We start from the raw sequence: 21,876 nt of genomic DNA on the forward strand, positions 1-21,876 counted from the left end.
CTAAAGGGGGGAGGTATTAGTACCGACACTTTAGTCCCAGTTCCGGAACCGGGACTAAAGGCCCTTACGAACCGGGACTATAGCCCTTTTTCTACCAGTGACCCTGTGCGAGAGTGCGCGCGCCTTCTATACTAGTCTACCCTTGAATCTGCATGGAGGCGGACACACAAACGTTCGACCTAGAACAAAACCAAAGTCAAACAATCAACGTAAAAGAGTAGCGAGTTCAATTTCAAACAAAAACTGCATATACAGAACCACCTCACTGAAAAAAAGACGGAATTCGTTGTCCATCAGCTATATGGAGAACACTACGAATTGTTCCTTCTCTATACCTAAATAGACCGGCCCAGAAACCATATCTAAACCGAGAGAACAATAGATTGGAAGATGGACGCACTGGCCACTAGGTCATAAAAAAACACAATCACCTAGCTATGTGGCTTTCCTCTTTGCTGCACATGGCCGCGACCATCAGTTGGAACTGCTGTGCGTCACAGGGGATCCTTAGGACGCCGGGCTGGCCGTAGCCGAACTGCTCCGCGGCCATCTCCAGCAGCGCCGCCATGCACGGCTCCTTGAGCCCGCCGATGCGCACCAGCACCCGCTCGTCGCCGTTCCCCTCCTCGCCCACCAGCGCCAGCGGGATGTACCCCTTTGGGACCTTCTTTCCTGTGTTGCCGGCATCAACGGCGAGGAAGTATGCTTCGGCCGTCTCCTTCCTTCGCCAGGCGGCCATTGCTGTTGCTATTCGGTGGGTTGTGCGTAGGTAGCTAGCACGGAGCTGAAGGTGCTAATGGTTTGATGACGGTCAATCGTGTGATGATGTCCAGATGATGATGCTGGAGAGATCCCTGCCATATGTTTTTATAGTGATGAGAGAGAAAGATCGTCCCGGGTTAATCGATCAGGATGTGGTTGTTGATCCAGCAGTAAGCGAGTTTGGAAAGGGGTTCAGTTAAGATAGTTAACGTAGGCTATGTGACAAGGTGTTGCGATGGTGACTGCGAGCGTGGACGATGGGCTCTGATTCCGGCCGTAGGTGATTACTAGTCATTAGTCAAACCATTTGCAAATGCTCCCAGTCAACAGAAAAAAAAGTACTACAATTCTCCCTCACATTAGTTGTACTATTACTAAAACTATACTACAATTTTGAGCAAAAAAAAAACTATACTACAATTAATATGGAGTGCGGCTTTGTTTTTTTTTTTTTTGAGGTGAAACTAGGGCTTTATTCATCAACCAAAACATGCGGAATACAAATGATGTCTGGTAAGTTACCTAGCCACACATGTCGACCAACAGGGAGTGTCGAGGCTGCCTTTGCCAAGGCATGTGCCTCAACATTTGCCTCCCTATTCTCAAAACGAAAAACAACTTTTTCAAAATCTAAAGTTCTAACTCTAATTTCGTCCAGAACAAAAGCATAAGAAGAAGATGCGCAGAACCATTAATATCTGAGACAACTTGCGAGCAATCCGAAGCTATTATCACATGTGGTTGTAGGAGATCTTGAGCAAGAGCGAGGGCCTCATTGCATGCTTGAACTTCCAAACTTGCTGCATCCACTAGGCCTTCAAATACCACCGCTGATGAGCCAATATAGCAGCCATTTTTATCCCTGCAAATTGCCGCGCTTGCCCCCGTCCTCCCTGAGCGGGAAACGGCTCCATCCACATTGATCTTTACCGCATCTTCACCGGCCGGAATCCATCTCCGGGCTCTTGGTTCTGCTGCACCTGCATGTGTTGTTGGTTCTCGCTTTGAAGCAATCTGAAGATCCTCGAGATACCTGTTAATAAAACACATAGTAGATAATGGACTCTGGAATTCATCATCATGGATCGCCCTTCTCCGCGCCCACCATATGGCCCACATGGTGATTAGAACCCTAGCAAGATCCTGCTGGTTCATAGATTCAAAAAGCCAGAAGAGCCATAGCCGTGCGTCTTCACTTCTGTTTGATATTATATGCTCAACAATTTCCTCATCACAGAGCGCCCATACACAGCGTGCCATTCTGCACTCAAACAGAGAGTGGCGCCACGAGTCATACTCCTCCTGGCAAAGGCCACACTCAGGGGACGTAGCCATATTGCGCTCATGACGGAGTGATCCAGTCGGTAGTGACATCTGGGCTAATCTCCAAACAAAGACCTTTACCTTTGACGGGATTTTCACTTTCCATAGTTGCGACCAGGACTTGCTTTCAGCTTCGGTATTAGAGTGAGTAGGCCTGTGCTCTAGCCAGTCCTCTCGCTGGTGTTTGATTCTGCTGATCATTCTATAAGCAGATTTAACCGTAAAGATTCCTCTTCTATCATAATGCCAGGCCCAGAAGTCGGGTTGCACCCTGAAACTCAGTGGTATGTTCTGAATAACAGTCACATCCGGTGCAATAAAATGCTCATTAAGCTTCTGTATGTTCCATGACCTGGATGTCTCGTCAATAAGCTCTGACACAAGCTGTGGGGGATCAACAGATAGAGGACATATGGAGTGCGGCTTTGTTTTACATGCTGATCTGGCGTGAGACGGGCTTTTGGGCTCGGCTCCGCCCAACAAGAACATAGGCCGAGCCGAGTTGATCTTATTTACTTTTTCTTAATCTTATTTATTACTTCTTTGTGCCTCCGAGACAAGCCCAGCTCGCCGCATTTGAACCCGTGCACTAATTAGATGAGCCGGCCTATGTAGCTATTTCTTTTCTTTCTGTTTTTCAGTGTTTTTCTTTTTGATTTGTTTCGTTTGTTCAGATTTTCTTTTTCATATTTTTCTTCTTCTTTTCTATTTTATGTTTTTAAAATGCTCCTTTTAAAATACATGAACACTTAAAAATGGCATTATAATTTATGAAAATGGGAACACTTTAATAAAATTAAATATTTTATAAAACCAGTAAATTTTTTTAAAAATAAATTTGTTTTGTAACATTGTGAACATTTTTAATATCCACAATAAAATTATTATTTGTAAATCCGCCAACGCTAAATCATTTTCTCCTAAACTAAAAACTGACGGGAAGACCGATGGAAAACCAGACAGAAGCCTAAAATGGGGTGGCTCATAATTGCTCGGGTGCTTGTGCCTATGCAATTTGTCTTAATTTGTCTTAGTATATTCTTAGCTTCTACGGATTTGGATGTAATTTTTATTATTTCTGGTGTTCGTTGTACTGTAATGTTTGAAGATGAATAGATTAAAAAAATTGTCGCAAAAAAAAGGTGGAGAATAGGATCACTCTGCTCACACCTTGCTAAGCACGAGCCACCTCACATGTTCTTCCCCGCACTCCTCACACGCGTCCTCCTCACTAGACTTGTGGTACCATTGCACCATCACACACCAACGTGTCGCCAACCCCCCTCCCGCCTTCCAATGTGGGCCCATGCTCACGCTCCACCACACGTTGCCCACGACGCGCACTGCAATCCTCACCACGCACACACTGTGCACCGGAACATGCCCAACACAGTGACACCTCTTTTGCTTCTTCTTTTGGCGAAGTGCTAGAGCACTGCCTCGGTGCATTTTCTTCCATGACGAGATACATGACTGGAAGTCAAAGACGACATGAAAAACTAGTTTGAACCACCTAAGAAATCAAATATATAACTTATTATCTTAATACATACATTTGGAAGCTTCAAGAAATGTATGTCGTCTAATTATTTGTCAACTAATCATTCAATATTGCTATCTCTGCTAACGTAGCTAAAAATCATGAATCCGTAACACCAACTTTGTTCAAATTTTATGAAACAATTTTTCATTTTATCACTTGTAGGAGAGGCATGTCGTGTGTGGCAAATTTGTTTCTACCAGGATTTTGAATTGAGTTATGTATATGGCATGTATCCAAACATGGGCCAGCCCGTTCCTCCGTGTGCAAGTTAGCTGCTCAAAGCCCAGTCGATTTTTCCAGCCCAGCAGTTCAGGAGGTTTTTATTTTTTTTGGCTAAAAAAAGAGGAGGTTTTTATTTTTTGCATTGAAGGAGTTCAGGAGTTTTGAGGTTGTGAAGGACTACAGAAGAGGAAACACAAACGTATTCCATTAGAATCTTATATAGAGATAAAGAAAGACAGAGATGAAATTGGTTTAAACCAACCAAAACTTGCCCTGTACTCCATCCAAGCATCTCCCCACGTTGTACGTACGTATTCAACGAGACGGCCTGCTTGCTGCTCAAACCAACGAGGATAATGGCGATGCTGCCGGAGGAGATGATTATGGAGGTGCTCGTGCGTCTGCCCGTGAAAGCCATCCTCAGATCCCGCGCCGTCTGCCGCCGCTGGGCCGCGCTGGTACCCTCCGAGGAGTTCTGCGCGGCGAAGGAGGCTGCCGGGTCGGCAACGGAGCCTGTTAAGCTGCTGTTCCTCTCACAGACCGCGAGATTCGACTCCACCGAGGTGCTCTCCAGCGACGACGACGGCGGCATGCCGCTGCTCACCCTCACCGGCATGCGCGGCGACAGCGCGCGCATAACGTCCACGCCGTGCCGCGGCCTCACCCTCCTGCACGACCCTGACAGCGGGTTCTACGTCCTGAATGCCACCACGCGAGCAGTCACCATGCTGCCGCCTTGCCAAGACAAGATCCTTCATTCGACAACGGCCGGCCTCGGCTTCGACGCCAAGACCAAGGAGTGCAAGGTCGTGCGGCTGTTTATCGGCGACGGTGAGACAACCCGGGAAGCATTTATCAGGGCCAGGTGCGAGGTGCACACCCTTGGGGGAGATCGCTGGAGGCCGATCTCTGTCGACGGCATGCCACGCAAGCTCGCCGGGGCCGCGCTGTTCGGGGGTGTGTGCCACAAACTGCCGGCGGTGTTCGCCGACGGGTGTCTGCACTGGCTCATCCACCCAAGATTTTATTTCGCCACAAGGCCGGCAGCCGCGGTGCTGTCTTTCTCCGTCGCGGACGAGACGTTCAGCTGGGTCCGGGCACCGCCCTTCGACTGGGAAGGAGCGCACCTGACGGAGCTTGACGGCGGGCTGTGCATGGTCCGGGAGGACCTCCTCCCTCGGGCTTCTGTTCTTAGTTGCCTGGAGATCTGGAAGGTCAGGGAAGATAATGGTGACTGGTCGCTGCAGCATCGCGTGGACTTGGTACGGCTTGGTTATAAAACAGGATATGTGCTGACTGTGCCACAGTATGTCAGAGTTGTTGGCAAACAAGGAAAGAAGATGATCCTTGCCACGTCCTTTGGCAGGGTTTTCGCCTATGATCTCATGTCTCAAACCCTAGAACTAATCCTTGGACTCGAAGGAATTTCTCGTTATGGAACTGAGCGACCTGTTGCAAGAATCTCTTTGTTTAAAGAGCGCCTTACTCCCGTGCAGAGGCACGGTGCTAAATTAACTGCAATGAATGCTGCACGGTATGAACAATCAACAACGGAACGTGTTGCCTATGCCTCGCCGGGCGGGACAAAGCCGGATCGGAGGTGATGGCAATCCGATTTCTGAGCTCTACGTGCGGTCTTAACTCCCCTTGCCTGGTGGAACTAGTCTTATTATTATTAGTATTAAGCATATAGGATTGGATCATGTTTAATTTGTTGCACGATGTCATAGCCGTGGAAAATATGAATCCCTAATATTCTTGTTGTGTCACTACTGTAATTTCTGAGTTTCCCGAGTACTAAGAAAACTCGGCAAAAGCCAATTCCCACTCGGCAACGTGTTTGCTGAGTGTACTTCTCGGCTCAGGGTATCCAACCCGAACCCTTCAGGCAAAATCCACTTTGGTGAGGACCACCCATCAGGGACTCGACAAATTCTACAGTTGTAATTTGAAGCCTAGATTTGTCAGCTCCACCAAATTTACAATTCGGAGTGAACTGTCATCAATTCCAGGTATACTACATCATTTATTTTCACCTTATTTTGGGAGAAGTTTTGAATGGCCATTTAAGGATTATATTATTCCATCAATACATCAAGTCTTTCCGCTTCATTCTTCCTAGATGTACATTGCCTGCAGATTGTCACATTCTCTCTAAGAGGAACTGTAAAGTGTTTGGAGCAAAGCTCTCACAGGAATTCCATCCTGATTACAGGTAAGCAAGGCTTTATATAGCCAGCCGGAAACAATGATAAAAGGAACAGGGCGACAAGTGAAATGGTGCAATAAAAGTACATAATGGTTCATTCAACAAGAGCATCGTGAGCAGTTGGTTCTTCTCGTGCGCATCAATCTTGGTTGTCCTTTAACTGAAGAATCGAACACTCCAGCTCCTTGTCGATGATCTCGTTGCAACTCAGGTCCACCGCCTTTGAGATTTCCATCTCCTCATCGATGATTGAGAACAAATTGATGGATCAACCTTGAAAAAAATCTGGTATAACAAGTAATTTATGTACTATTACAATTATCTAAACGGTATGTGTCATATGTGCTCGGATATAATATACTCCCTCCGTTCTGAATTACTTGTCGCAGGTATGGATGTATCTAGATGTATTTTAGTTCTAGATACATCCATTTCTGCGACGAGTAATTTGGAACGGAGGGAGTATTACACAATGTGGTAGGGAGGGGTGGGGGCATTGGCCCTCTACCTCTAACTTAGGGTGGCGGGTGGTAGGGCCCTGTACCCCTATCCTAACTAGCATATTTCATGATAGTCGCACATGCACACAGGGCCGGTCCTTTGGAGGGGCAGGGGGTGGCCGCCCCGGGCCCCCCAAGACCAGGGCCCCCTCCCAGGTTCGCTGGTAGCCCAAGGCACAAGGCCTGCTGGGGGCAGAGCACGCAAGCTCAGATCACACAGCAGCCAGCCTCATGGCCATTCCTAGTTTCTTTTCTTGCGATTGTAGAGGCCTCCTATGTACGAGTAGTAGCGAACAGCAGCCAGGCCGAGATAATGTGCTTGGCCCACTAGCGGCCTGTCTCGTTTTCCCCTCGTTTTATGCCCACGGAAAACTCCAGTCTCCAATCGCGGCAAGACCATTGGCACCGATGGGGCAGCGCCGAGGCAGCGGTGACTGAGAAGGAGTAAGCCTGTAGACTTGTCGTCAGGTTCGGGTAAGGATTGCTTTGCCTTTTCTTGACAGAATCCTGTGTCATGTGGGGATGTATGGATTTCGAGGTTTCTAGCCCTCCTTCCTTGCCCCCGGCAGAAAATATTGTAGCCACCATGAGCAGGATTTTTCACTTGCAATTACAAAATTATTAGGAGCTATGACATTATTGTTCAATTATAAAGTATTAACTACCGGCAATGCTTACTCCAGTAGCAAGTCAAGTACAAAGCCTAGCTATTAGGATGTGTTTACGAGGCACTTATGATGTACTGTAGCAAATGTTACTCCTTATGTCCGCGTCGGTCGTGTGTGTGTTTCTAGGTCATCAATTTGACTGACTTAATATGTCACCAAGAGCTTATCTTAGGATTCATCTCCAAATATAGTTTCCAAACATACTTTTAGTCGCACATGATACATATTCGCACATGATACATATTTGATTAATCAAATTGCCGAACGAAAAACACGCACACGCCCTATACTACTGGATGGAGGAAGTAGTAGCACATGATTTTGAGTAATAGACCATAATTTACACTTTGTAATTCAGAAACTAAAAAATTTAGGAAATGCAGAAAATGTTTGGAGAATTTACATAGTTGTGTTCTTTGAATATGAGATGATGTCTACTAATAGATGATTAACTAATAAACTACATAAATCTTTATGAACTTGTCTGTTTAATTCAATGATCAATTTAATGGTTTTGTAGTGATGCTGCAAAATCGTTATCTTCCTCATAGAATACTAGATCATGATGGCGCGCGTTGCCGCGCCCGTTCATTTTGTTAAGATTTTCAATAGGATTACAGGTATTCAAACAAATATGTGTATGAATAGTTTGTGATTGATTGAAAACAATTTTTTAGAATATAAGCGGTAGGGGTTTTGCCTTTTCACTAAGAAGGAAAAAACCAAGTGGTTACATGTTAACAGGGGGTTCAGTAGCCACATGCGGCGTCGGCTGTACATGGCTATCTCTCACGAAATGGGGAAACAACAAAGGGAGATCATCATTGCTCAGGCAAACTTAGAAAACAAAGTTAGCGGTTTGCAAAAATCATATCTTCTGTCTAAACCTTTGTTTTTTTCTCTAAACTCTCCAAACTTTCCTGAATGAAATAATTAAGAATGAAATGACACCATAATACCTCACAAAAAATGATATACATGATTAAAGGACAACATGCGTGGGAGGCTAACCTGAAGAATGAAACCTATTAAATATGATTATATGGTAATTTCACTATTCAATCTCCACATACAGTAATACTTTATTTACCTGTCTAACATGGCCAGGGTCAATACGCCAAAATCAACAGCCATTACCTTGTGACTGACCTGCAAAGAGTAGCGCAGAACCCGATTAGCATATATATGGAATCTCCTAAAGAAGTTCACTGGTTCATGTTTGACGTGGCACCTCTGACTCCATTAACATTTATTGGCAAGTGGCAACCCAAGAAGCCAACGCTTTCAGAAAGTATAACTTTATTAACGGTGATCCTAACCTGCAGATTTATTACAGTACAATGTAAATAAGTAATATGGATGTAAAAGTTTCAATCATATAGTACATGGAACTGAGAATTTGTCTTCTATGTGACATGTCAATTAATGAAAACCGGAGACACATAAATTTAATTAGGGAAGAAAGATCAATAAAAAGTTAAAAACAGGACTAACTCCTGTAAATAAAAGAAAAATCATGAAGTTGGTAACAGCTCAAAATGACAAATGTATAACAATAGAACCTTCTTAATTTGATAACAGAAAACATGATGGCATGAGGACTAAGACTGCCGATTCCCAGTCATCGACAAACAGCGCCATGGCGGCGGGAGGAGTGTCGGGTGTGGAAGCTCTGATAGGAAAACTAAATCTTTAGGAGAGGGAGGAGGATGATCTGAACATCAACGAGGAGTTCCCAGACGAGGTTGATGAGGCGGAGTTCATGGTGATCGCTAGGGTTCACACAACTAGGCCCTTTAGTCGCGGTGCGTTCTATGACTCCATGCGGATGGCTTGGAGCCTAGCACAAGGAGCGACCTTCAGCGCCCTTGGAAGCAACTTGTTCGTGATCACTGTCAATTGCTTGGGTGACTGGAGAAAGGTCACCGAAGGTGGTCCATGGTTATTCCGGGATCAAGGTGTGCTGATTGAGAGGTATGATGGATTCACAAAACAGAATGATGTCGTTCTCGACAAACTGTCAGTGTGGATTCAGATTGTTGATCTCCCCCCCTTGTACCGGAAAGATCACATCATTAAGTCCCTGACCAAGAAAGTAGGGAAGGTGGAGAACGTGATGCTTAACCCTAGATGGGGAAACGGCAGGATTGTGCGTGTTCGAGTGAAATTAGATGTTAATGAGCCTTTGATGCGTTCCGTATCCATAACTAAAAATCAGAAGGTCTATTTCTCAATACTTTATGAGAAAATTCCTGTTTTTTTGCTATGTATGTGGGTACATGGGTCATACACATCTGGAACATGGCAACGGCAAACACACGCCTGAGAGTATGGATCTGGGCGAGTGGATGCTAGCCCCTAGACCTGGTTCTCAACAACAAGGACAGGGAGGTATTCCAGTTCAGAGGGGAGACCCAGGTGGGGGTGTACAACGTGGCAAAAGCACTAATGATAATCTGCAGGATAACGCCAATAGCCCCGTGGAAAATCTGAGAGATGAGATTCTGGACAAGACAAATAGCCGAAAGAGGCTTAATTATGATGTAGCTGTGTCTGACCCGAATTCCATGCAACTGGTGATTAAGGAGAACGGAGTGCTTGTAGCAGATAACAACGCAATGGTTGTGGAAAAAAAGAATGATCCGGCGTTGACGGGTGACGTACAGGAAGATGATGATACTAATTCCCAGGGTTCGAAAAGGTCTAAGAAGGATAACACGGCTGTGATGGATGCCAGCCACAATTTATCGGCGAGTCCCGAGGAGGGGCTCGACCGGTCGCAATGAAAATCCTATGTTGGAACTGTCGTGGAATGAGGAAGCCCGCGGCAGTTCGTGCGCTCTTGGGGATCCAAGGGCGGGTAAGAGCAGATGTGATTTTTCTGTCTGAAGCACATTTGAACAAAGCTAAGGTAGAAAAGCTCAGGAGGCGTTTGGGTTTTGAGGCAATGGCGATTTCAGAAAGCGATGGTAGAAGTGGTGGTCTAGTTATGTTTTGGTACAATAAGTTGGGAGTAACGTCATCAGAAGTACATAACAACTACATTGACATCCGAATAAATGAAGGTTCCAACAATGCATGGCGGTTCACAGGCCTTTATGGTGAGCCAAGTGGAGAACAGAAACATTTGACGTGGGATTACATAAGGGAATTACATGCTATGTCAGACATGCCGCGGTTACTAGCTGGAGATTTCAATGAAATTTTACATACCCATGAAAAAGAAGGGGGTGCTGCACGGCCCCAACGCTCCATGCCCTCTCTGATTGTGGTCTGGACAACCTTGGTTACATTGGCGACATATTCTCATGGCGACGAGGAAACATACGAGAGCGTCTAGATCGTGCAACCAGTAACATTCGATGGGCGGACATGTTCCCTGGTTACGGTGTGTCGAATGAGGATTTCGATAAATCCGATCATCGGCCGGTTCTTATTGATACAGAATACCAGCTCGGAGTACAGATTAGAGGACCTTGCGGCCCTCGCAAATTCGAGGCACGCTGGCTGGCTGAGGAGGACGTCGAGACGATTGTTCAAGTGGCCTGGGACAGACGCAAGGCATCCGGGATAGCATCATTTGCAGAAAATACAGCGGAAGTTCATGGCGCACTACATCGTTGGGATAGAGAAGTATTAAAGGGCCCACGGCATAGGCTCAGAGAGCTGCAGAAACAGCTAAACGTAGTGTTGTCGGGTCCGCTGAGTGAAGCTTCTGCTGTTAGGCAGCACGAACTGCACCTGCAAATTGAGAAGTTACTTGAACAGGAAGAGATCTATTGGCTCCAACGTGGCCGGGCTGATTGGCTAACCCGGGGAGACCAAAATACAGATTTCTTTCACCGAGCTGCTAATGGACGACGAAAAAAGAATTTTATCAAGCGGATTCAGAAGGAGAATGGTGAATGGATGGAAGAAGAGACGCTCATCAAAGCTCACGCTGCAGCTTACTTTTCAGGGCTCTTTACATCTGGTGTTCTGGAACCGAATGCTCATGTCATAGAGAAAATCAAACCACGTGTTACTGAGGCGATGAATGCTGAACTAAACAGGGCCTATTCACGCGAGGAAGTGAAGAAAGCAATGTACAATATCGGCGACTTAAAAGCGCCTGGCCCGGACGGGTTACATGCTGTTTTTTATAAACGATTCTGACATATAATTGGTGAGGACTTGATTGATGAGGTGTTTCTGGCCATTAACACAAGGAAGATCCCTGAGGGGTGGAATAACACCACCATTGTTCTAATCCCGAAGGTTGAAAATCCGAATGTGATTACACAATTCCGTCCTAGCAGCCTATGTAACGTGGTATACAAGGTGATTTCTAAACTTTTAGCGAGCCGGCTTAAGTTTCTCTTGACAGATATTATTTCACCAAACCAAAGCACCTTTGTTCCGGGGCGGCTCATCACGGATAATTTTCTTGTGGCTTTTGAATCATATCATGCAATTAAGAGGAAAACAGTTGGTAAATATGGTACTTGTGCGGTGAAACTTGATATGCACAAGGCTTACGACCGGGTCGAGTGGTGTTTTCTGGAGAAGGTTTTACTAAGACTGGGGTTTAGGCCCAGCTGGGTGGCATTGATTATGGAGTGTGTAAAATCTGTAAGGTACCAAGTCCGAGTTAATAATGATTTATCTGACTATTTTGTTCCGTCCAGGGGTCTTAGACAGGGGGATCCGCTCTCGCCATACTTATTCTTGCTTTGTGCTGAAGGCCTTTCTAGCTTGATTATGCATGAAGAGGAGGCGGGTAATTTGCTTGGAGTTCGGGTTTGCCGGGACGCCCCACCGGTTTCACATCTACTGTTTGCCGATGACTCTCTTATCCTTATGAGGGCCGATGCAACAAATGCTAATGGTCTTCGGAGAGCACTGGATAATTACTGTGCTGCCTCGAGACAACTGGCGAGTGAAGCTAAATCGAGTATTTTCTTTAGCCCCTGTACCCCTGTTGAAACTCGAGTGAAGGTGTGCACAACTCTAAATATTATGGCGGAGGCGATCACGGACAAATATTTGGGACTACCCCCAATTGTGGGAATTGACAGGTCAGATTGTTTTCAACATCTTATTGACAGAGTTCTGTGCAGAATAAGGGGATGGAAAGAAAAATTGTTATCTGTGGGAGGTAGGGAGGTCTTGCTGAAGGCAGTGATACAGGCTATCCCGTCGTATGCTATGTCAGTTTTTAAATTGCCCAAACAGGTGTGCAATAGCATTACAACGGCCATGTCTAAATATTGGTGGGGCGATGATGATATAAAAAAACATATGCATTGGTTTGCATGGTGGAAGATGTGTGTTCCAAAAGAGAGAGGAGGCATGGGATTCAGAGACTTGCACTATTTTAATATGGCACTTTTGGCTAAGCAGTGTTGGAGGTTATTGTCTGAACCAGAATCACTTTGTGCGAGAGTGTTGAAGGCTAAATATTTTCCTGAGGGCGACCTTCTGAATTGTAGTCTTAAGAAGGGTAGTTCTTGTACATGGCAGAGCCTATGGAGTGGGATACAAACTTTCAAGAGAGGGCATATATGGAGAGTAGGTGATGGCTCTCAAATAAACATATGGGAGGATCCATGGATCCCAACCAGCCCTACACGGGGAGTAATGACCCCGAGGGGTAATATTGTTATCACACGTGTCTCTGAGTTGATAGATGAAGAGAATAGAGTTTGGGATGAGCAGTTGCTTAATGAATTATTTTGGCCAGTCGATGTACATCGTATTCTGAATATACCTCTGGCTATATGTATGATGAATGATTTTGTCTCTTGGCACTGCAATAAGAACGGTATTTTTTCTGTACGGTCAGCTTATCATGAAGAGTGGGAACGCCAACATGGACGAAAGTTGAGAATGACAAACTCAGTTCAATCCTCAAGTACTAGTCCTATTTGGAGTACCATTTGGAAATTAAGTGTACCAGCCAAGATAAAGATTCATGTGTGGAGAGCCTTACTTGGAGTCATCCCTTGTCTGGGGGTTCTAGCAAATAGACATATGATCACGAGTTCGCAATGTCCTATGTGTAGTATCGATTGTGAGAGTATTAAACATGCCCTATTCTTATGCCCACGAGTACAAGATGTGTGGCGCATCCTGGGTCTAGGACAATTGGTGGCTGAGGTATGTACTACACAACGTGAGGGAGGATCAGTACTAGCTGACATGTTTCTGTCCAAGAGCAGCCTACAGGCAACGGTGGCGGGAGTCCAACGCAATGCACTGGTGGCAACCCCTGTATGGTATGTGTGGTGGGAGCGTCGCCGCTACACCCACGAGGAGTTTCTACAGGACCCGTCCAGATCGGCGCAGGCTATTGCGGCTCTAGCTAAAAAATTCACGAGAGCTAGAAATAAGAACACAAAGATCAGGAGGCACGGCTGGGAGAGGCCACCTGAGGGAATTATAAAATTGAACGTCGACGCGGGATTTGAGATGGACAACGACTCTGGGAGTACAGGAGCTATCCTGCGAGATGACATGGGAAATTTTATAGCTGCTTCGTGCGGGGACATTCCCTTTGTGGAGGATGCGGCGACGGCAGAAGCAAGGGCTCTGAGAAATGGGTTGTTACTTGCTAATGATATGGGTTGCAACAAACTTTATGTCGAAGCGGACTGCATGGAGGTGATTGATGTTATGCAGAACGGGGGGAACTTCCTCGGACATGCGGCGGCAATCTATGAAGAATGTACTTTCTTAGCTCGTAATTTTAGTTGTATTGTTTTTAATCACTGTCCTAGAGAAGCCAATATGGCGGCCGATGTGTTGGCTAGGAATTCGGAGTCCTCTCGAACTATTGTTTGGAAGTCGGAGCCTACGGGTTTTCTAGTGGACATCCTATCAAACGATGTATCCTTATTTTCACATGAAATATAAACCGCCATGATGGCTTTCCCTCAAAAAAAAAAAGACTACCGATTCCCACATCGACCTATGAGAATACACAAATATATTTCGTGTCAACCCCAAGCCTAGCAGAATCAAAGTCGTGGTGTATGGTGGGGATAGTTAGAAGGGTGTCCAAGGAGATGTGGATGAGATTAGTATATACCTGTAAAGGTGCTAGCAGGGAGAGAACCATGGCAAGGAATGGCGACAGGTTCACAGCTATCCAGACAGCGGGTGGTGCCATGGACGCTGGGAGGGGTCACTTGCCGGAAGAGGCGGCACTGGCAGTGGCACGTATGTTAACGGACAGAAACAACATCGCTCTCGATCAGCACCTCGGCAGTGAGAGGACGGAGGTAGCGAGCGACGACAAGAGGCGGTGACACAAAAGAGTTGGAGGAGAGGATGGCTAATGGAGGAGGAGCAGATCGCTGAAATTCGCCTCGGTGAGGGAGAGAAGAGGTGTCATCGATCGATACTTGACCCAAACTCAGGGGCAGTTTTAGCGTACGGGCACCCTGGGCACGTGCCAGGCTCGACCTTGCCGTTTAGATGAACTATGGCGAGCTGCTCAAGCCGCCGGAATCGTTAGAAACGTTGAAATACGCTGGCAAATCGCGGAATATACTGCTGGAACGAACGTGCTCTCACTGGGCCAATTTAAACATTTTCTTGCCATTTGGTCCTTTCTCACTGCAAGCAGGACCCATTCGCTTGTTTCCTCACATGGGCCATACATAAGCCTTGTTTGCTGCAACCAGGAACCAGCTTGTGAAACGATTTAGAAGGCGAATAGATCACCCTGTCAATTCCGATTCCGATTACGGTGGCTCTAGTATTGTTGGGGATAGGGTTACGCAAATAGAGGTTCATCAGAAGCCCAAGAACAAGGCATGAAGATGGCGGTTCACTAAAAGGCTTAAAGGCCCACAGGAGACTCTGAGGCCTGTACAGATAAACCGCCATGATGGTATAATTTGTACTGTAAGGTAGAAGTAACTAGTCGCCGAGCCGGACACTGTTTATGAGCCGGCCGGGACTCTGTAGGCCGCGGGGCGTCAACCCGTGTATATAGGGGGACGGCCCGCCAGCGGCTTAGGGCAAGAAACAACTAATTGAGAGCTAGGCATAGCGTATCTCGCTCCCTGGTCATCGAAACCTCAAGCAATTCCAACCCAACTAGACGTAGGCCTTCCTTCACCGTAAGGGACTGAACTAGTATAAACCTCTCGTGTCCTTGTCCCGATTAACCCCTTTAAGCTTCCTAGTTGCGATGACTCCACAATTAAATCCTTACAAAAGGACATCTGCCGTGACAATTCCACGACAGTTGGCGCCCACCGTGGGGCCAGCGCACGGTAGATTTGAGTTCTTGAAGGGCAGCTTCGAAGGGCTCAAGGGATACACAGTTGGCCGGATGACCAAGAGTCGTCGCGGCAAGATCTACATCGATGACGAAGGCTGGGGCCCCGACGCCGGCTCAATTGAGTACGGGTACCGGGTCCCCTTTGGCGGAATTCACGTCTTCATCGGCCGGATTGGTGAGCCGGGCCCTGAGCCGGACACCTGCACCGACCTCGTCGAGACGGCTCAGCGTGCGAAACCCGCCCGAGCTCAACCCGTCGTGAAGCGTGCCTTTGTGGGTTGCATCCACGGAAGTGAATTTCCTGAAGGATCTGAAGGTGATGGTGTGCCGGCCGTCGTCTCTGACGGTGATTCGTCCGCCGGCTCAATAGATTCGCTGTATCAAGTTCAAGATGGTGTGCTTGGGGCTGTTCCGATGGCAGCACTATTCCGGACCCCTCAGAGTCGCCAAACTGGGCAGGAGTCTTCATGGCTGGTACTCAACCCGGCCAAAATTCTACGGCCTCAGCAGCGATAACGTCCGGGTTAGGAACAGCCGGGGCAGGAGGCCCTGTGCGCTCACCGGCTCGGGTGTTGATGGATCTCATGGATAAACTTACGGCCTTGTTAACTGCTACAGTCGTCCCGGTGAACCAATCTGAGCATGAGGCAGAGGTGGCACAGGTTCGCGATGAGATCGCCCGGGCCAGGGAAACCTTAGTAGCTGAAGATACTAGATTAGCCACAGTGCGGGCGGCTTTGGACGTACGGGCGCAGTGACTTCAGGCAGAGGCCTTTCAGCTCACGATGAGCTTGAATGCATCTAATGAGGTAATGAGGAGGAGACATCAGAAAACTCAGTCCCGTTTACCTCAGATTTATGATCCTCGGAATCTCTTTGCTACACCCAGGGCCGGCCCAAGTAACCCGCCAGGTGCAAACCAGTTTATGACATCCGGAGCGGGAGGTCCAGTCCAGCCTCCGGTGACGACGCCTCTTCACGGCAATATGGCACCACCCCATTACGTACCAATACCACAGGGTCACTTCTCCAACCCCATGGAGAACTTAATCGCAGCATCAGCACATTTGGCGGCTCTCCCAGTAGATGGTGATGATCCGACAGCGGTGGAAACCCGGAGGATCAGAGAACTTGTCCAAACAGCCCTGGCTCAGCAAGAGACCTACTCTTACAGCCGGGACATGATTCACTCAACTCCTCCGCCCTGGTTAGCTCCGCCTCGTCAAAACCGAAGCCCGAGTTACAGTAGACACATGGAGTCAGAGGCCTTGTCAAGTAGCGCTCAGCGCCGAAACCAGCCCGGCGGGTATAACCCGGTTCAGGATCGGATACGTCAGGAGGACGAGCGGCGGCTCAGCTAGCGGCTCAGCTAGCAGCCCAACAAGACTCACCGGCTTACCCGACGACTTCCGTTGAGGCGGGTGTTGCTACTAGAACCGGAGGAGTTCCTTGTCTGGTACGTAATGTACGTCTGCCCAAGGATTTCAAGGGACCTCGAAAGGTGCCGAATTATACGGGCGATTTACAGCCTGGGGCGTGGATTGAAAGTTACGAGATGGCCATGGAGTTGCTGGAGGTTAGTGATGAAGCGATGGCTAAATACTTCACCATGATGTTGGACGGAACGGCCCGTTCTTGGTTAAAGGGTTTGCCACCCAATTCCATTAGTTCATGGGCAGAGCTAAAGGCCCGTTTCATCCAGAACTTCAAGGACACTTGCAAGCAGTCTATGTCGATTGTGGACCTGACAAATTGTAAGCAGGAGGAAGGTGAATCTACGACTCATTGGGTGCGCCGGGTCAAAGATATAATACATTCGTCTGACAAGATGGATGCCGGCTCAGCAGTTCTCATGCTGGAGAAGAATTGCCGCTTTGAGCCTTTGAGACAGAAACTGGGGCGTCTTAAGCGTGATTGCAACGATATGGGGACGCTGATGGCGGCTTTAGTCAAGTATGCCGATTCTGATAGTGCCAAGGATCCTGCGTCTGATGAGGAAAAGACAGGGAAGGGAAAGAAGAATGGTAATGGAAAGGTCAGCAGCATAACCCGGTGAGTCAAGTAGGCAATAAGCGTAAGGCGGACGGTAACCCGGAATTTGTGGCCAACGCATAGGGTAACAATTAGAAGCGCAAAGGAAAGCCTTGCCCGAAACACGGCACTCAGGAACTCAGGAAAGCCTTGCACTCGGTTTGGCGGGTCAGGTCCGTCTCTTGAACAACTACTCAATGAGCCTTGCCCGAAACACGGCACTCAGGAACGACCAGCGACTCATTTATGGAAGGATCGTGCAATCATGAAGGCTTTCAAGAATTCTAATACGTTTGATGGCAATCAAGGCCCAGGCGGCGGCTCAGGAGCTGGCGACTTTCATGGCCCGGGCGGCAGTTCAGGATCCGGTTTTCAGGGAAGCCAGGGTGGTTATAATCAACAGCAGTCTGGTCAAGGAGGTCAGCAGCAGCAGAAGTCGGTTTATCAGAGTCATCCAAAACAGCTAAACAGTAGGCAGTATCACGTGTTCACCACAAGTTTGTGTAAACGTGATTAGAAAGTTCATAAGAGGGCTGTGAATTCTGTTGAGCCGGCAGTCCCTTGTTACTTGAGGTGGTCGGAACAGCCTATTGTCTGGAGCAGGGAGGATCACCCTCTCCGGGTTGATAATCCGGATCAACTGGCCCTGGTAGTGGCACCGCAGGTTGGTGGTTATAAATTTACTAAGGTGCTCATGGATGGAGGTAGCAGCATCAACATCCTCTATTACGAGACCTTTCGGCCCATGGGCTTAACCGACAAGAATTTAAAGACTTCCAACACCGTCTTCCATGGAGTGGTGCCTGGTAAGTCGGCGTATCCTGTGGGTAAGATTGAGCTAGAGGTGGCCTTTGGAGACGAGCATGATTCTAGGGCGGAAAGGTTAACTTTTGAAGTGGTCAAAATCAAGAGTCCATATCACGCTTTGTTCGGGCGGCCGGCTTATGCCAAGTTCATGGTGCGGCCGTGTTATGTTTATCTACAGCTCAAGATGCCGGGTTACAAGGGTACCATCATTGTGCATGGAAGCTGAAAGGTGGCCCTGGAGTGTTAAGAAGGCGATGCGGCTTACGCCGAGTCTGTCTATGCAGCAGAGGAGCTCAAATTTTATCAAGATAACGTTGACCCGGCGGATATGACCTACCTCAAGAAGCCGACTACGGAGCATGTCCCGGCCATGCAGTTTAAATCGGCTGCAAAGACTAAGCTTGTTGATTTTACTCCGGGTGGTTCGTCTAAGCAATTCAGCATCAGTGCCAACTTGGATCCTAAATAGGAAATCGCGCTCATCGAGTTCATCCATGAGAACCGGGACATCTTTGCATGGAAGCCTTCTGACATGCCGGGTGTACCGAGAGGACTCGCTGAGCACACTCTTAATATTGATCCGAAGTATAAGCCGGTCAGGCAGTTTCTGCGGCGATTCAATGAGGAACGACGAAAAGCTATAGGAGAAGAGGTCGCCCGGCTCTTGGCGGCTGGGTTCATTGTCGAAGTTTTTCACCCGGAGTGGTTGGCTAACCCGGTGCTCGTGCTCAAGAAAAACGGCACCTGGCGGATGTGTGTGGATTACACGGACTTAAATAAGGCTTGTCCGGCTGATCCTTTCGCTCTCCCCCGTATTGATCAAATCATTGATGCTACGGCGGGTTGTGCGCGTTTGAGCTTTTTGGATGCTTACTCTGGTTATCATTAGATCAAGATGGCAGTTAAGGACCAGGAGAAGACGTCTTTCATCACTCTATTTGGAGCCTTCTGCTATGTGTCTGTGCCTTTTGGGCTCAAGAGTGGCCAGGCGACTTATCAACGGTGTGTACAGAATTGTCTCCACAATCAGATCGGGCGCAATGTTCATGCTTATGTGGATGATATAGTGGTGAAATCCAGAGAGCCGGAAACCTTGATATCTGATCTCAGAGAAACCTTTGACAATCTTCGAGTTTACAAAATGATGCTTAACCCGGAGAAGTGTGTATTTGGTGTACCTGCAGGCAAGCTTTTGGGATTCTTGGTTTCAAACAGGGGTATCGAGGCTATCCGGAGAAGATTAAGGCAATCACTTCTTTGGCTAAACCGGCATGTATCAATGATGTTCAGCGACTGGCGGGTCGTGTTGCCGCTTTAAGCCGGTTCATAAGCCGGTTAGGTGAGAAGGCCCTACCGCTGTACCAACTGATGAAGAAGGCAGACACCTTTGTCTGGAGTAATGCTGCTAATGCTGCTTTTGAGGATTTGAAGAGGCAGTTATCTGAGCCGCCAGTTCTTGCAGCTCCCATTGACAAAGAGCCTTTGCTGTTATATGTGGCTGCTAATTCACGAGCCGTCAGTATGGCAATTGTGGTAGAGCGCAAGGAGGCTGGTAAGGAACATCCGATTCAACGGCCGGTTTATTATGTCAGTGATGTACTCATCGAGTCAAAACAAAGATATTCTCATTGGCAGAAACTTGTTTACGGGGTGTTCATGGCAAGCCGGAAGCTGAAGCAATACTTTCAAGGTCACCCTATCACTGTGGTAAGTTCTGCCCCCCTGGGAGACATTATTCAGAACAGAGAGGCTACAGGACGAGTAGCCAAGTGGGCCATCGAGCTCGGGCCTCATGGTCTGAAGTACGTACCACGCACTGCCATTAAGTCTCAAGCTTTGGTCGATTTCATCAACGACTGGACAGAGCTACAGGCACCTGAGGAGAAGCCCGATAACACTTATTGGACTATTCACTTTGATGGGTCCAGACAGTTGGAAGGCTCGGGGGCTGGAGTCGTGTTAACTTCCCCTCAAGGTGACAAATCTTGTTATGTGCTCCGGCTTATGTTTCCTTGTACTAACAATGCAGCTGAGTACGAGGCCCTACTCCATGGTCTCCGGATGGCCAAGGAGATGAACTTGAGCCGGGTAAGATGCTTGGGAGACTCAGACCTTGTGGCTCAACAGGTGTCAGGCAAGTGGGACTCTAAAGATCCCCTTATGGCGGCTTACCGTCGTGAAGTCGATGTTGTGGCTGGACATTTCAAGGGTTATGTGGTGGAACACATTGATCGAAGGAAGAACGAGGCGGCTGATGCCTTAAGCCGGCTGGGGTCTCAGCGTAAGCCGGTGCCGCCTAACACCTTTCTGGATGTTTTGCATAATCCTTCTGTTAAGTTACCTACAGAGGAAGATCTGGCAATACCAGACCTGGAGGCACAACTGGTGGCGGCTCTCCACGTTATCCCGGATTGGACAGTGCCTTATTTGGCTTACATGACCCGGGGAGAGTTGCCTGAAGATGAGACCTTGGCAAGACAAATCATCCGGCGGTCCAAGTCCATGACAATTGTTAATGGCGAGTTACATCACTGCAGCGTCACTGGAGCATTTCAACGTTGCGTGTCACCTACAGAGGGTCAGGAGATCCTTCGTGAGATTCATGAAGGCGATTGTGGTCATCACGCCGGCTCAAAATCTCTTGTGGCCAAAGCTTTCCGTCATGGGTTTTATTGGCTGACGGCTCATGCTGATGCAGAAGACCTGGTCAGTAAATGTGACGGATGTCAGAAATTCTCACGACGAGCCCATGTGCCGGCTCAAGAATTGAGGATGATTCCAATTACTTGGCCGTTTGCAGTCTGGGGGCTTGATATGGTCGGGCCTTTCAAAAGGTCTAAGGATAAAAAGACGCACCTCTTGGTGGCGGTCGACAAGTTCACAAAGTGGGTGGAGGCGAAGCTAGTCAGTAAGTGTGATGCAGCCACGGCGGTCCAGTTTATGAAAAAGGTGATTTTTCGCTTTGGTTTTCCACACAGCATTATAACTGATAATGGCACTAACCTTTCCAAAGGAGCTATGGAAGAGTTCTGTCAACGAGAGCATATCCGGCTTGACGTTTCAGCTGTGTCTCACCCTCAATCCAATGGTCAATCAGAACGAGCTAATCAAGAAATCTTGAGGGGTATCAAGCCCCGTCTCTTGGTCCCCTTGCTGCGGACGCCGGGTTGTTGGGTGGAGGAGTTACCTTCTGTACTTTGGAGCATCAATACTACACCTAACAGATCTACGGGTTACACGCCTTTGTTTATGGTGTATGGAGCAGAGGCGGTCCTGCCAAGTGACATCCATCATGACTCACCCCGTGTGGCGGCTTATGTTGAGGAAGACAATGAAAAAGCTCGGCAAGACGCACTTGACCTGTTGGATGAAGAGCGAGACTTGGCAATAGCCCGCTCGGCGATTTACCAACAAGACCTGCGCTGCTACCACAGCCGCCGGGTTAGGTCCAGAACCTTTCAGGAAGGCGACTTAGTGCTCCGACTCATCCAGGATCAATCTGACATGCACAAGCTATCCCCTCCTTGGGAAGGACCCTT

General features: G+C 47.8%; 3 protein-coding genes across 3 annotated transcripts; 2 read left to right on the forward strand and 1 right to left on the reverse strand.

Moving 5' to 3' along the window:
- Window positions 1-427: 427 nt before the first annotated feature.
- LOC147963706 (auxin-responsive protein SAUR71-like) lies at window positions 428-739 on the reverse strand. Its single transcript, XM_087528735.1, has one exon. The coding sequence runs from the start codon at window positions 737-739 to the stop codon at window positions 428-430; it is 312 nt and encodes a 103-aa protein (XP_087384861.1).
- Window positions 740-4,206: 3,467 nt separating this feature from the next.
- Window positions 4,207-5,454, forward strand: LOC147963707 (putative F-box protein At2g02030). Its single transcript, XM_087529669.1, has one exon. It carries the CDS (start codon window positions 4,207-4,209, stop codon window positions 5,452-5,454), a length of 1,248 nt encoding a protein of 415 aa, XP_087385795.1.
- A 5,145-nt stretch (window positions 5,455-10,599) lies between these two features.
- Window positions 10,600-11,382, forward strand: LOC147963708 (uncharacterized). The gene has a single exon (XM_087529670.1). It carries the CDS (start codon window positions 10,600-10,602, stop codon window positions 11,380-11,382), a length of 783 nt encoding a protein of 260 aa, XP_087385796.1.
- The last annotated feature ends 10,494 nt before the right edge of the window (window positions 11,383-21,876 follow it).

Source organism: Triticum urartu, chromosome 6A (genome assembly GCF_056163025.1).
Source record: "Triticum urartu cultivar PI428250 chromosome 6A, HENAU_Tu73, whole genome shotgun sequence".
Classification (NCBI taxonomy): domain Eukaryota; kingdom Viridiplantae; phylum Streptophyta; class Magnoliopsida; order Poales; family Poaceae; genus Triticum; species Triticum urartu.